The 15,225-nt window shown below is 44.1% G+C and overlaps 1 protein-coding gene across 2 annotated transcripts in view; it reads left to right on the top strand.

Annotated features, from left to right (window-relative positions):
- The window catches only part of ULK4 (unc-51 like kinase 4), a 251,617-nt gene that overhangs the window by 175,623 nt on the left and 60,769 nt on the right, over positions 1-15,225 (top strand). For both annotated transcript variants that reach the window (XM_059664478.1, XM_059664479.1), the window contains exon 35: positions 10,452-10,637. In XM_059664478.1, coding sequence (XP_059520461.1) covers positions 10,452-10,637 — 186 coding nt within the window. The remainder of the gene's footprint in view (positions 1-10,451; positions 10,638-15,225) is intronic.

Raw genomic sequence — 15,225 nt, 5'->3', positions numbered from 1 at the left:
CCATGGGCTCCCTGGGTCTGGGGCCGGGCAGGAACTACACCACCAGCTTTCCTGGGCCTCCGTGGTGCAAGTGGTGGACTGTGGGACTTCTCAGCCTCCAAATCGTGTGCGCCAATCCTCCCTGGTAACTCTCTTTCCATAGGTCGCCATTGGCGCATTTCTCTGGAGACCCCTTGTAATACGCCGGATAGGAGGGTTGTCCGTGTTCAGTTTGGGTCAATATTTCCGAAGTGCCCTCCTCAAAGGCAGAGAGTACCAGTGTCCTCACGAAAGAGAAGCCGGGTTCCCTGTGTTGCCGACACCTTCATGGAATTGTAGCATCTTTGCTTCTGATACATGAAGCCTGGTCTGTCTTTGATGTTTTGTGTTTATGTTATTGTGAGTGAAGTTTAGCATCTTTTGTGGGTTATTTAGCCATTTGTGTGTCCTTTCTCTGTAATTGGTTTAGTGTAATCTGCCTATTTTTTCCTACTTAGTTTACCTTTTCTAATGACTTTTAAGAGCTCTTTATATATTAAGAAGTGTATCCTTTTGTCATAAGAAAGACCTTTTTTTTCCCATTCTCTCTCTCTCTTTTTTTTATTGGTGCTTTAGCTATAAGGTAGTTTTCATTTAGTAGTCAAATTTAGTGTTTTCCTTCATGACTTTTGAGTTTTATGTCATGTTTAAAAGCCTTCCCACCTTCTCATTCTAGGATTATATTCACCCATCTTTTCTTTTTCTTCTATTACTTTTCAGGTGTGTGTGTTTTTGTTTTGACATCAGGTATTTGTTTTATTCAGCATTATTTTGTTGTAAGGAGTTAGGTTGATATCTGTGTGTTGGTATATTTGTAAAAGATTTCAATCTTAAGTACTATTGAGGTTTTATTTCATTGGTTCTGTTTATCCTTTGCCATGTAATTATTTGATAAGTAGGAGCAGCACCTGCATATTTATAAAAATACCATTCCTTTGAATACAGTGGGTTATATTTATTCTTGGCACCATAATCTTTAAATAATTGGGAGTTTGGGTCCTAGGAGATAATAACAAAGAATACCCTATGGCAGTGATGGCGAACCGGTGACACGCGGACTCATTTTTTTGGTTGATTTTTCTTTGTTAAATGGCATTTAAATATATAAAATAAATATCAAAAATATAAATCTTTGTTTTACTATGGTTGCAAATATCAAAAAATTTCTATATGTCACACAGCACCAGAGTTAAGTTAGGGTTTTTCAAAATGCTGACACGCCAAGCTCAAAAGGTTCGCCATCACTGCCCTATGGAATATCATCCCTTTGACTTAATTTGATGTCATCCTAATGAAACCAAACAACAGGGGATGGAATGACAGTGATCTCTCGCCCCAGACATGGGGTGAGTCGTGCTCTCTAGGTAGGCGAGCTGTTCTGGTGTGTTTCCTACGGTTTACACAGAGAGCTTTGCTTTTCCATTGTGTCACCCTCCAGAGAAAGCTGCATTTTTAGGACTGTGTTTTTCCAGTGAAAAGGCATCTTTTCTCAACTGGTTCATCAGAGAGAAACAGTCAAACTTAAGGCATGTCGTTTCTTTTGGGGCGATGGAAACTCCATTTAAAGCTGAGGTCTTGCCCTGCGAGTGTCAGCCGGTTTGATTCCAGTCAGGGCACATGCCTGGGCTGCGGGCTTGATCCTTAGTGGGGAGCCTGCAGGAGGCAGCCGATCAATGATTCTGTCTCCCTCTCCCTTCCTCTCTCTGAAATCAATTTAAACCCCCCCACAAACCTCCATATTTAAAAAGCTGAGCTGTTGATAGCTAACAGATAACTTGCCATGCCTATACCCACATTATTTTCTCTCTCCTTCAAGGTCATACTGATTGCATTTTATTTTGTCAGTGCTGCTCTTTAATATCTCAGCCTCGCAAAATCTATGCCAGATTTTTAAACTGGAAAAGCTGTTAAAGGCAGCGGAGCCCTCACGTCTTCCCAGCCATTGTCCTTGGTTGTAGTGAGTCTTGCGTTTCGCTCCTGGCGGCAGGGGTTAGGGTTAGCAACTCCTCATAACACGGAGCTGGCGTTTACAGGTTACAGCGACAAAAAGAGAGATGCTTGCGCCTTCAACAAGTGAACACAAAACAGTGTCATCCGATTATCAGTTTGACATTTCATGGGAGGCTGCTTGGCAAGACACTGTGATGTTCCCATGACTCCGTGGGGTCATCTCTGAACACCTGTTCATTTAATGGTGTTTGAGTTGGCTTCATTGGTTATCAGGTGAATGACGGTGGACAGTGGGTAAGTCTCCGTTTGTACGTCCAGGAAAGGAGAAGGTGGAACACCGCACAGGGCTGTTGGGAGAAGTAAGAGAGAATGCGTGGGGAACTCGGCACTGGGCACAGTGTAAGCCCCCCACCCGAGTGTTTGCTGTTGTCGCTGTGCTGTATCGTCAGTGATGGTGGTTAGTGATGTGTTACTCAGTAGTTTATCTCTATTACTCAGTAGTACTACATGTGCGGTGAGAAACCCATTATTGGCTGGTCTCAAAATACAACTCCCAGTTGTCTTTAGAAGTGGGGTATGTTTAAGATGAGCAGTAGACTTCCTGAGTTCGCTGTGTTTTACTTTTGCCACCTCGAAAAAAGCCCTGCAGTTTCGTGTAACCTCAGAAAGCATGCCTGCGCATCATTTTTGGAGCAGAAAAAGAGTGTGTGTAGTTAATAGTGTGGATATTTACCCGTAACTGGGATACAGTGAAGTTAGCAGTTTTGGTAACGATGTTTGGCTTTTTTGTTTCGTTTAATGCTCGCAACATTATCCTGTCTACGGCTCCCCGAGGCCCTTTCCATACAGTATGTCCTGTAATCATATTACTGATCTAATAAACATCTATCTCCTGTAATAAACTCACTTTGTGAGCAGCCTCATTAATGTGCTGAGATAATGCACCCGGGGGTATTCCCAGCATTTCCATGGTGGCTCCGCAATCAGTCGCCCTGATATTAGGCTATATTGGTGGGGAACGGCCGCGTCAGCTCCCGTGGTCGAGTCTCCCACGTGCCTCACGGGGCACGAAGGTGTGCGAGGCCGAGCTCTGGGTAAATGTGGTTTGGGGGCCATGGCGTCCTACAGAGTAAAACCGTAGACAGACAATCTCCTTTTAATTTTAATTCTAGATCAGTTTCTTTGAATAAATGAACCGTTAATTTGTAAAGCTAAGACAGCCTTATGGAATGTATTCTAAATGTCTAGATAATAAAGCCATAACTATGTTTAACCAATCCAATTTTAGACAGACTTTTCTTCTTTCCAGTTGTAAAAATGGCCTAGTTTGGTGAGTTATGAAGTGGTTTTAAAAGTTTAATAGCCTTGCAATTTTAAATATCCATTCTTTTAATGGAAATACCCATTTTCAGGAATAAATGTATTATCTCTTGTTCTTTTTCCTTTGGGGTACATTCTCTACCTCAAGCCTATATCACTCAGATAGGAGCTCTTCAGAAGGAATTATTTTAGCATAGAGAGGACTTCGTGTATTTTTCCAATAATGCGGATCCAGTAAACAGTAATTTTAAGAACTCTAAGCTATATAGCTCTGTACTACATTTCTGAATCTTAGAACCAAAGAGTAACATTTCCAAGTTTCCTTTGTTCATTATTTGACAGTCATGAGAAATCCTGACAGTCTATTACTGGCGCTGTTAAAGGCAGATCGGCTCTTCACGCATCCTCATGGTCACTGGTTGTAGCAGATCTGGTATTTGACGTGTGTCAGTACATGAGGGTCACTGCAGAGGGTGCCCAGGAAATGTCCCCTTTAAAAATCTTAGGAGTAAGGAAGGCAGATTTATTTCATATATTTGAATTACAAAAGGTGCCATAAGCATATTATAAGAATTCAAAAAATTTACAGGTGATTAAGGTACAACTAGAGTGTCCCTTCCGTTTACACATAGCACTACTCCAGGGTAACCAGGGTTACTTTTTTTAATTTAATATTTTTATTGATTTCAGAGAGGAAGGGAGAGGGAAAGAGAGATAGAAACATCAATGATGAGAATCATTGATTGGCTGCCTCCTGCACACCCCACACTGGGAATGGAGCCTGAAACCTGGGCATGTGCCCTGACCAAGAATCGAACTGGTGACCTCCTGGTTCATAGGTTGACGCTCAACCACTTAATTCATGCTGGCCAGGCACCTTGGTTACTTTTGATGTGTCCTTGCATTCTCTTCACTCTGCTTACAAGCACCTGCACTTGTACCATTGAGTTTCTTTTTATTGTTCTGGCTTTCATTTCTAAAAATAGAACTATAGTGTAGGTATTTTGTAACTTACTTTTCTTTTTACTTATTTCAATATTATGGACATCTTTCTAAGTCGATACTTATACATTGATCTTACTCTTTTGAACAGCCACATAGTATTTTATGGTATCAGTGTACTATTATTTATTTAATTCAAGCATTTCCTGGTGGATGGCCATTCAGGTGGTTTCCACTGGTTGGCTATTATAAGCAGGACACAGCAGTCATGATTGGTTTTAGCTGCTTCTGCATTTCCTTTGGTTAGATAAGTACTCACAAGCGAGATGGTTTCATCACAAGGCGCTTCTACATTTTCATAAACATTAATTACCATATGACTTCCCAAAAGATTTTTAGCAGTTTACATTCAAGTCAAAGGTAAGTAAATGTATTTGTTTTTCTGTATCTTCACCAGCACTGCATCTTCTGAGCCTAAAATTTTTTGGGTCCATTTGACAGGTAAAGATGAGATAACTCACAGTTTTAATTTGGATTCTATGGCTACAGCATTAGGAAAGGAAAAAGGAAATATAACCACTCAAATGTGAAGTATGTATAATACTAATGCATGAACCTTTGAAATATAGAGGGGATACTTTTATAGAAAATTATAAATGACCAACAAATATCAAACTTCAGAAGTTAAAATTTAACCATCCAATGATGTAAGCCGCTCAACCACTTTATTCAAGAAAGAATACAGGTCTAATTTGTTTTAACCATAAGCACGTAGAAAAGAGGGATATGCTGATCCAACAAAGAAATCTTATAAGTATGTATATCCTGTAGAAATTCAATGCTGTCAATACAAGCATCATCACCAAAGCAAACATTGTTAGTAAGAGACCCAATCAGAATGGTTTTTGTTTTGAAAGTTAAACATTGATCACCCAGGACATGGGCACCCTCTCTGCCTTCCAGATGTCTCACAGGACTGCCTTATTAGAAATGACATTTTCAAGGATGATTTTTGGACACGAAATGGAACCTGCTTTTCTGCAGCTGAGGGGGAAAAGGAACACTTGCCTCTTTTATTCTGCTAAGATTTCTTTCACAACCAGTGAGAAGGGCTGCCAGCTTGCAGGGCAAATACAAGAATCCCATTAGCTGCTATCAAAAGAAAAAAAACACCTTGTAATATAAAAAACGATACCAGACACCTGGATTTTCATAATGTGTTGTTTCGCATCTCCAAGATCTGTCATTGCAATAGTGCAGGACTAAGTGGTTTTCCATATGAGTTCCAAATTTTCAAAGACTAGACAACTCCTACGCTATTTAAATAATTCAGAGTGTACAGGAAGATGGAAAGCTCCCTGGCTCATTGTCATAAAGCTGTAATAAGTGTAAAGCCATAGCCTATTTTAAAATAACACAGAACAATTGAAGATCACGTTTACTTATGAATATAGGTAAGAAAATTTAAAAAAAAGGTAAATCAAATCTAGTAATGTATTAAAAGGACCAATATGACCAAATAGGGTTTGATCCATGAATTCAAGAATAGTTCAAGCATTGGAAAAGTATAATTTAATAATTTTAAGAAATTGAAGGAGAATAAAAACATGGTCAATGCTAAAAAAGTTCAACTGGCCACTCTTAATTTTTTAAAACTTTATTTAAGATAGAGTAAATCTTCCCAAAATGTTGAAAGTTATTTCCTAGAAATTAATAAACAATGAAAGCATTTTCATTAAAATTGAGAAAAGAGGAGTCCCTTCTGCCACCACTAATAGGCAACAGCGATGGGTGGTGGTAGATTACAGAGAAGAAAAATAAATATTAAGACTAAAACTGATTATTACTCGCAGTTGCGAGAATTTTCATACCTAGATAAGAGATTAAAATAAAAAACGTGTTGAAACTAAAAAGCAAACTTCAGTAATTCATGGCATATAATACACAGAAACCAATAGCTTTTTTTTTTTTTTAATATACTGGTATTAGTCTGATAGAAATAGAAATGGGGGGAAATCCTTTTATAGATGTGACTAAAACCATCTCATAAAAAAAGGACAAACATAAATATAACAGGAAAATGCAAATCATGATGCTAACTGTAGAACATTTTGAAAGACGTAAAGTATGACCTAAATGGATGGAGAGACGTGCCTAAGAGAGGAAGTGGTGGGGAGGGAGAGATAGAAACATCAATGATAAGAGAGAAGCATTTGTCCACTGCCTCCTACGCGCCCACTATTGGGGATCGAGCCCACAACATGGGCATGTGCCCTGACTGGACTCCAACAGTGACCTCCTGGTTTATAAGTCGATGCTCAACCACTGATCCATGCCTATTGGGCTAAAAGTAATTTTTACCGTAATTCCATTCACACGCTTTTAGTTCATTAAAACAATCCTCACACTGTGGAATAAGCATGAGGTTTGCCAAAAGAATCCTGGCAGGAAGGCCTCTTTTCATTGCTCTTTATCGCACACTCAGTCCTGCCTCCCAAAATGCCTTTAAAGCAGCGGTTCTCAACCTGTGGGTCGCGACCACTTTGGGGGTCGAACGACCCTTTCACAGGGGTCGCCTAAATACATCTTGCATATCAGATATTTATATTACGATTCATAACAGTAGCAACATTACAGCTATGAAGTAGCAACGAAATAATTTTATGGTTGGGGGTCACCACAACATGAGGAGCTGTATTAAAGGGTCGCGGCATTAGGAAGGTTGAGAATCGCTGCTTTAAAGGAAAAGTATGGAACTCAAAAAGGAATAATTTATGACAATGAAGAGGAAGGGGAAGGAGTCTGTAATACATTGAAGGTTCAGCATATCTCTGGCTGGCAGAAGGAGGCCCAGAGAGGATCCCACAGGACAGAGGAAGCCCCACCCCAAACGCCCTGCAGGGGTGCGAGGGTGGCGTGGTGTCGGCCTCCCAGCTCTGAGCCCCATAGCACCGCTGGCCTCGGGGAGGAGATGAAAATTGGGCCATTCTCAGAAGTCTGGATATGATCAGCTCTGCCATCGGCCCTCCTTATGCTCTTCGCCAGTTTCCACATGCAGGAGACCCAGTAGCCTAGAATGTGCCCCAAATTAGGCCAGGACTTTTCCCTGAAGAAGCTGATGCTGAGCAGGAACTACCCCCCAGAGCGAAGCATTCCTGAATTGTCTGAGGAGGGGCCGTGGTGGAAGGGAGGAGAGGCTGCCCCCGGAGAAGCTTTCCAAAGCCCGCACCCCCAGCCTGGGGCTGGGCTGCCACCAGTAACTCCTTCAGCTTCTTGCTTTCCGTGATGTCCGTGCCTGGAGGATTTCCAAACGTGTGTCGTTAGCCGTGACCTGTCCCCTAAGCTCCATGCGCATGGGTCTACCCACTGGCTATAATGTCGCCATAAGAACATCTAAGCCATGGTGGTCCCAGCGGTGAATGATGACCCAATGTAAGTTCGTGGAGACTGTCATCTTGCCCTCCCCTGGCCTCACTGTCTAGACCAGTGATGGCGAACCTATGACACGCGTGTCAGAGGTGACACGCGAACTCATTTTTTTGGTTGATTTTTCTTTGTTAAATGGCATTTAAATATATAAAATAAATATCAAAAATATAAATCTTTGTTTTACTATGGTTGCAAATATCAAAAAATTTCTATATGTGACACGGCACCAGAGCTAAGTTAGGGTTTTTCCAAATGCTGACACGCCGAGCTCAAAAGGTTCGCCATCACTGGTCTAGACTGCTGTCCTGCAGGCATAGGGCCCCACTGCTCAGGCAGGGTCTGTGGGCCACAGTTCGGTGCTCGGACTGTCTTCTCAAGATGGCGAGGAGCCACTGGAGGTTCTGAGCAGGAGGGTGACGGGATCTGATCAAAGTGTTCAAAAGTAACCGCTGGGGCTCCTGTGTGGAAGATGGCTGGTGAGGGGCACAAGCACCGTGGGACTTGGGTTATTTCTTGGATGACTTTCTCCAGCATCCTTCTCCCAGCCAGTGGCAGCAGCCTCCACCTGCACATCCAAGGTGGAAAGTCAGGAAGAGCAGCAAGTGACACGTGATCAGGCCAAAGCTTCTACACGGAACCCCGCACCTTGGCGGTCGCAGTCAGCGTTGGCATAGCTTCACCCCCTCTGGTTCCTGCAACTGCGCTGCTTTGAGAGAATTGGTTAAGCCCCCTCTGCATCGACTGTGACGATTCTGAAGTGAATGTTGCCCCGTTCTCTAATGCCTGGCCAGGAAAATGGGAAGTTCGTTAGCAAAGTCAGGACAGTGCCAGAAGCCCAGAGGTCAAGGCTGAGTTGACCTACCAGTGTCTTTCAACTTGTTTTTGGATTTTTTTTTTAAAAAAACTCTCAATGATTTATAGACTAATAACGAAATCAGTGATGGCAGTGGCCGGTTTTCTTCCCTCTAAATTTCTCTGTTCAGTAACAGTGAGCCTGGGGTCAGTGAAACGAGAGCATCCTTCAAGGCAAAGCGGGCAGCGTCAGGGCCGCGGGCAGCGGTGTTTCCTTGGGTGATGTCATCTGGAATTGCTGCCATTCGTCAGCGTAATGATAGTTTCTGCTGCCTCGTCAGCCGATTGGGGCGAGAGCGATTGCTGTATTAAAATGCAGGGGAGTAAGGATGAATGGCTGATGTGAAGTCTCCTTAAAGATGTCCCAGCAACACAGAGGGGCTATTTCCTCAGGTGCTTTTAGATAGCAAAAAGGGGCGGGAAATATTGTTATTATTAAGTGGTTATTTTTTTCTTGGTTAATATATTCTCTGACATTAAATATTCCTATATAATTTTTGACAAAACACTGCACCAGGCAATATTTTTTAAATGGAATGTAAAAGGAGAAAGATTTTGAAATGCATTGTACTGTGTAGATTGCATTTCAAAATCTTTCTCCGTTTACATAATGGGAACTAACCAGTAGAAATGTGATTTGAAACTGTTTTAATACAGTTTTAAAATTCAAAATGTTTACTTTTGAGATATTTCCAAGTTTTATGTGTATATATGTGTGTGTCTATGATCTCATCTCTCCCACAAAACATTGGATTTAGCTAATAACAATGTTTACAATAAAGTTAGGGTTGACAGATAAAATATAAGATGCCAAATGGACATACTTACACTAAAAAAGATTCATTGTTTACCTGAAATTCAAACTTAGTTGGGTGCTCTTTTTTTTTTTTTTTTCAAGTCTGGAGAGCCTTTATAAAGTAGAAAACATGAGTAAATCAGTGAAGGTAGGATAGGGTGAGTTTTCAGTACAAATATGAAATCTAATATAATTGCAAAAGTTGAGCCATGGTCTCGGCCTTGAGTCCTGGTTGCTGGACAGAAATGGACATGTAATCACTTACAAGATGTGCATCATCCAGAAAGTGGGGTGTATAGAGGGGAGACATTTACTTGGGGCAAGAAGCATGGTCTGGTTTGGGGGTCTGATGCAGCACTTTTTCATAGTCTCCATTAAAGGGACCCTTTCTGATGGGGGTGGGGGTGTAATATCCACCTTGTATTGAGCATTTAATGAACTAGACAGTCTTTCAAAGAGAAGTAGTTTTTTTAAAATTTAGATGAAGTCCATTTTCCATTTTGTACATTGTACTTTCTCAGTTCTAGCTAAGAAATGATTCCCTCGCTCAAGGTCAAAAAGATTCTGCCTATGATTTTTCTGAGAAGTTTTAGATTTTATATTTAGTTCTAGCACCCAATTTTTTAAAAAGAACCTTTGAGTACATGCAAAAACAATGCTTTCGCTCCTACCTGTTTAGTTGATAATGATTTGGACCCAGACAAGTTCAGAGTGTTCCATTATATCTTCTAGGAAGTGAATTTTTCTAAGCAAGCTAATAGTAAGCAACACTCTAAGGGGCATGCCTCAGAAGATTTCATACAGTTTTCACACCCATACACACACACACACACACAGCCCTGTATGAACATGTGCATTAAATATATGTATGTAAAACCTATGCTGGCCCCTGCTTGTTCCGGGCTTTCTTTGCTGTGGAGTACAGGAAGTACTGCAGGGCTTTCTTTGGATTTTGTGGTGTGAGCTTCTTTGAGTTACTGTGTGCATTTTGAAGACGACCCATTCACAAAACCCCACACCATTCAGTTAGTCCAATGTTGTGCTCAGACTGTTCTCCCCGCGAAGGCAGATTTTGCTGTGGTTCTTGAGGGACACCAACACCCTCTTTGACGGAGCCTCAGCAGTCCTGTGTGTTCCTTTTCAGCTTCCTGCTGAGGATCCCGAAATGTTTGAAGTGGCATCCAAGTGTCTGTCCATCCTGGTTCAGCTCTACGGGGGAGAAAACCCGGACAGCCTGTCCCCGGAGAACGCAGAGAGCTTTGCCGACGCACTGACAGCCAAGGAGGACCCCAAGGAGCAGAAGCTGCTGCTGCGGGTTCTCAGGAGGATGGTGAGTCCGCCGGGGAGCTGGGCGGGGCGGCGGCCGGTGGGCAGGGAGCAGGTGTCATCTTGGACCTCGTCCCAGCCGCCTCTCCCCATAGTCGCCTGTTGTTAGCCTGTGTCCGATTCTGCCTGTCAGCATAGCTTTTCTGAACTGGAGAGTTAGAGAGCGTTGCGCCCCCTCGCCCCTTCGTAAGTGTGCATTTCCTGACAAAACAGGCGTTTTCTCACTTACCCACTGTCATCGAAAGCGGGAAATTTAACCTGATGCCCTTGTTTTACCCGCCTGCCCTCCATATCCCGATTCTGTCAGCGGTGCCAGTGCCCTCTGCAGCCTTTATTCTGGGTGGGACCCAGCTGGGAGCGCCTACTTTGTTAGACACGTGTCTTTAATCTGGAAAGTCCTGCCACCTTTCTTCGTCTTCATCACACTTTGGGAGCCTGCAGGCTGGGTATTTTGCGGAATCACCGTCAGTTTGTGTCTGTCTGACGTCCGTTGGATTCAGGAAAACTCCTGAGCGGGTATTGTCTTTCTCAGTCCAGCACCTCCAGGGGCTCATGGTGTCTGCCTGCCCCTGGCGGGTGGTGGTCATTTTGATCACCGCATTCAATCAGTGTACACTTGTTATTTTTAAATTCCTGGTAGTTGCACAGTGGAGATTTCCTAACTCTCAGTCCTCTGTGCGGGAAGACTTTCCCTACTGTCCCGTGTCTGTGCTCTGGGAGCTGATGCTGAAGGTACTTTTGAAGACGGACTGATTTTCTTTTCCTAACAAATCTGACTCTGCTGGTTCTGAAGGCTGTTCTTTGCAGTGGCTGCTGTTGAAGTGTAGGAAGGGTTGAGGGTCCTGCTGGTCTGGCTCATGTTCTGGTTGGTCGGTCTGTCTGCTTCTAGACACAGGCATCTGAGAAGGCCTTCGGCCAGCGCAGCTATGGATGAGCCAGGGGGTTGCACTCAGGGTAACTTTGGTGCCAATTTGATAAATAGATGGTGGTGCCTGGCCCAGCTCAGTCTACCTGGTGGATTAAGGTGACAGCCTGGAAGTGGGACACAGAGTTTATTCCCCCTCCTCACTGCTACTTTATGCTTTTGTACAGATGGGTCCCCCACCCCCACAAGACTTGCCGTCTCAGCGAGCCATTCCCTGAGAAACAGAGTGATGACGGGGGACTGGAGATTGCGCACCAGCCTGGCCCGGGGGACACTGAGTCACATGGGCAGGCAGGGGCTCCCTTTCCGTTTTCTTTGTCTCTCTGATGATTTGCAGCGGTTCTCAACCTGTGGGTCGCGACCCCTTTGGCGGTCGAACGACCCTTTCACAGGGGTCGCCTAAGACCATCCTGCATATCAGATATTTACATTACGATTCATAACAGTAGCGACATTACAGTTATGAAGTAGCAACGAAAATCATTGTACGGTTGGGTCACAACCTGAGGAACTGTATTTAAAGGGCCAGAAGTTTGAGAACCACTGATTTAGGGTGAAAGTCTCGGTCTGGCACTCCTGTGCCTTTAACACCTCTGGGCTTCTTCAGAAACTCCTTTGTCCCACAGGGTAGACCTCTCAGGAACTCGGCTTTTACAGTCAGAAATATTTAAAATTGGAATTTTATTCAAATAAACAAAGCTGAGTCACCGTGAAGACACGAACTAGGGAATGTAATCACACGAGTGACGTCTGGATCTGACAAAATTGTGATTTTGGTAGAGCATGATCAGTGCTTGGGAACTATTGATCTAAATCGGATGTGATTAATTTCATAGAGATCCACTGCCTCTTCTTTGAAACGTTCAGAACCAGGTTTGTTAGGAAACGCATAATTTTCCCATCGCTGTGGCATGGCGCTTGTACTACAAGTGAGACGGCGCCCATTCAGGTAGAACGATGGGGCAGTGACGCTGTCTACCAGGGGGATATTTCTGCAGCCAGATGTGTGCGCGTGGGTAAACGCAGACTCTGTGCGGGCCGGTGCGGGCTCGGGTCAGGTTTTGCCACCAAATATGTTCTTAGGGAAGCAAGTTTGGGTTTCAGAGCTCTTCAGAGTTGCAAAGAGGCGATTATGGGTCTGTCTTGGAAATAAATTACACCATTTTCTAAAATACTGGTCGCATTAATCATGCAGCAAGCCAATTAGACCCCAAGTTGGTCAGAGTAACCAGACGCCGCCGCCTTTTAGTTTGTTTTACTGCCTGAAATGATCTCCTTAGAGTTTCTGACCTGCTGCATAAAGGACCAGGTAGATGGTGTTCGTGGAAGAAAAATTGAATGTATACCCATTTATGAGGAAACAACTTACCTCTTTTTAAAAATTATGGTAAAATTCATATAAGATTGACCAATTTTACCGTTTTTAATTGTACAGTCGGGAGCATTAAGTGCAGTCACATGGCTGTGCAACCATCACCACCATCCATCTCCAGAGCCCCTTCCCCCCAAATGCAACCCCGCCCTTTAACAATGACTGTCCCTCTCCCCAGCCCCCCACCCCCCCCAGCATCCAGTAACTACCATTCTTGAAATACCTGTTTCAAGTCCCAGTTTTGTGCTTTTCTTTCTAAAACTGCAATGTTCACCAACAGATGAAAGACTGAGGAAGTTTACTCCGTGCTAATGGTGCTGCCCCCAGGGTGCTCTTCCTCACTTAGTCTGTATTTAGAACATCCACCGAGTTTAATTATCCATTGTCATTGCCAGGAAGCCGGGCGGTTCTGTAATTATACTCTGTGCTGTAGCTTTAAAACGGTGATGGAAATCATCCTGCGAGGTGCTCCCCAGCTTGCCTCTCTCTTGAACTCCCTATTGATGGGAGTTTTCCCAGAGTGATGATTGCCGATTGGCTGCTTGTCTTTTAATTAAAGCTGCCTTACCCCTGCACTCACGGTATCGGTATCGACGGCGCAGAAACCACCACAGCCTTGTTCTGCAGAACTGGCTTCAGCGCGTACCCCTGGCTACTGCGAAGGCAGAGGTGATGGTAACTGATGTCCTGGCTCCCCCTGCCCGCCCAGCTACCCTGCAGCTGGGGTGCGATCTGGGTGAAGAGTATGAAAGATTCTTACCAGCATCCAGCCCTTGGAGACGCTTTTCCTGGTGGCTTTCAGCAAGTCTTACTGTGCTCACATCCCTTTCCTTTTAGAATCTAAAATTTAGATGCTCATGTAGGTCCCCTGGTCCTTTTCATTCCACCGGGAGAACGGAGATGTTCCGTTGCTGGATTTCTTCATGTAAAGAAAAGCCTTTAGCCCGGCCAGTGTGGCTCAGTGGTTGAGCATCAACCTATGAATCTGGAGGTCACGGTTGGATTCCCCGTCAGGGCAGATGCCCAGGTTGCTGGCTTGATCCCCAGAAGAGGCCATGCAGGAGACAGCCGATCAATGTTTCCCTCTCTCATCATTGATGTTTCTCTCTCTCTTCCTCTCCCTTTCTCTCTGAAATAAAATTATATTTTACAAAAAGAAAAGAAAAGCCAAATGGGGTAAGTAGGAGCTCTGCTCTGCAGCCATTCAGCGTTAGAAACAGAATGAGTCTGGACTCAGAGTCCGAAGGGACTGTTTCTAGTAGAGAGGTAAAGACGCATTCCCTGAGGTATAGAACACTTAGGTAAGACGATGCCTCTTTCTCTCCAGCTCATTTTCCTGGTGGTTTAAGTCCTTCTGTTCTTGATTATGTTCTTAAAGGACAGCAAAGGGGGCGGGGCGGGAGATTGGTGTGAAACCAGTGGCCTAAAAAAGAAACCCTGTGTACCCAAATGAGTGAAAAGTGAACATGATCAATTCTCGGGGAACCCGCCCGATTCAGGTGCTCCTGCCTCGGAGAGGACGCTCTGACGAGTCCCTGTCCCGGGATCGTTCTCTGACTCACGCGCACCGTTTGTTTCCCTGGAGAAGCTGTCTGTGCCAGCGATGCCATAGTCACAAGCTCCCGGGGAACTCGGAATGGCTTCGTTGTAAATTTCCAACAAAGGAAAGAAGTACCTGCCTGTAGTTCCTACTTCACTCCCTGAGGAAACATTTCTGTGGTTTTGAGCAATGGAATCGGGAAGCACACGGCCAGGGGGATGGAGCCGGCCCTCAGGACTGAGGCTTGTGTGTGGCCGGGAGAGAAACAGTCCCCAAGGGGCTGGGGAAGCGTGTGCAGCGTTGCCCCAAGTTGGCAGAGGATGCGCAGGTGGCAGAGAAAGCTTCCTTAGCGACCACTGTGAAGGGGTCTCCCCATTTCCTCCCCGCCCCCCGCGGAAGCTCCCGGTGAACAGGCCGGCACCCCCCTCCTCGCTCAGTCCATGTGGGTGGCCCCCAGGCAGCAGCATTTTCCTTCTGTTTTGACTTCTTTTCTCAAGAGATTCAACCCCCTCGGCCCCTTCCTGAAATTCTTTTGTCAAATAAAATCCGTTCCCTGTCTTCTCTAACGAGCCTTCTAGTTCAAGTTCCCACTGCCATTGATGACACTGTACCCACTTTTTATTATGAAAAGTTTCAAAAACACAGGTTAAAAGAATAGTTTGAACACCTGAGTAATCAAGAATAATCAGAATTGTTATCATTTTACCATATTTTTTCAAGTGTCCATATAGTTTATTCACACAAGGTGTTGTCGC

Source organism: Myotis daubentonii, chromosome 14, assembly GCF_963259705.1.
Source record: "Myotis daubentonii chromosome 14, mMyoDau2.1, whole genome shotgun sequence".
NCBI classification, from domain to species: domain Eukaryota; kingdom Metazoa; phylum Chordata; class Mammalia; order Chiroptera; family Vespertilionidae; genus Myotis; species Myotis daubentonii.
Note: the sequence above shows the minus strand (reverse complement) of the source record. Positions and strands in the feature narration are given on the sequence as shown.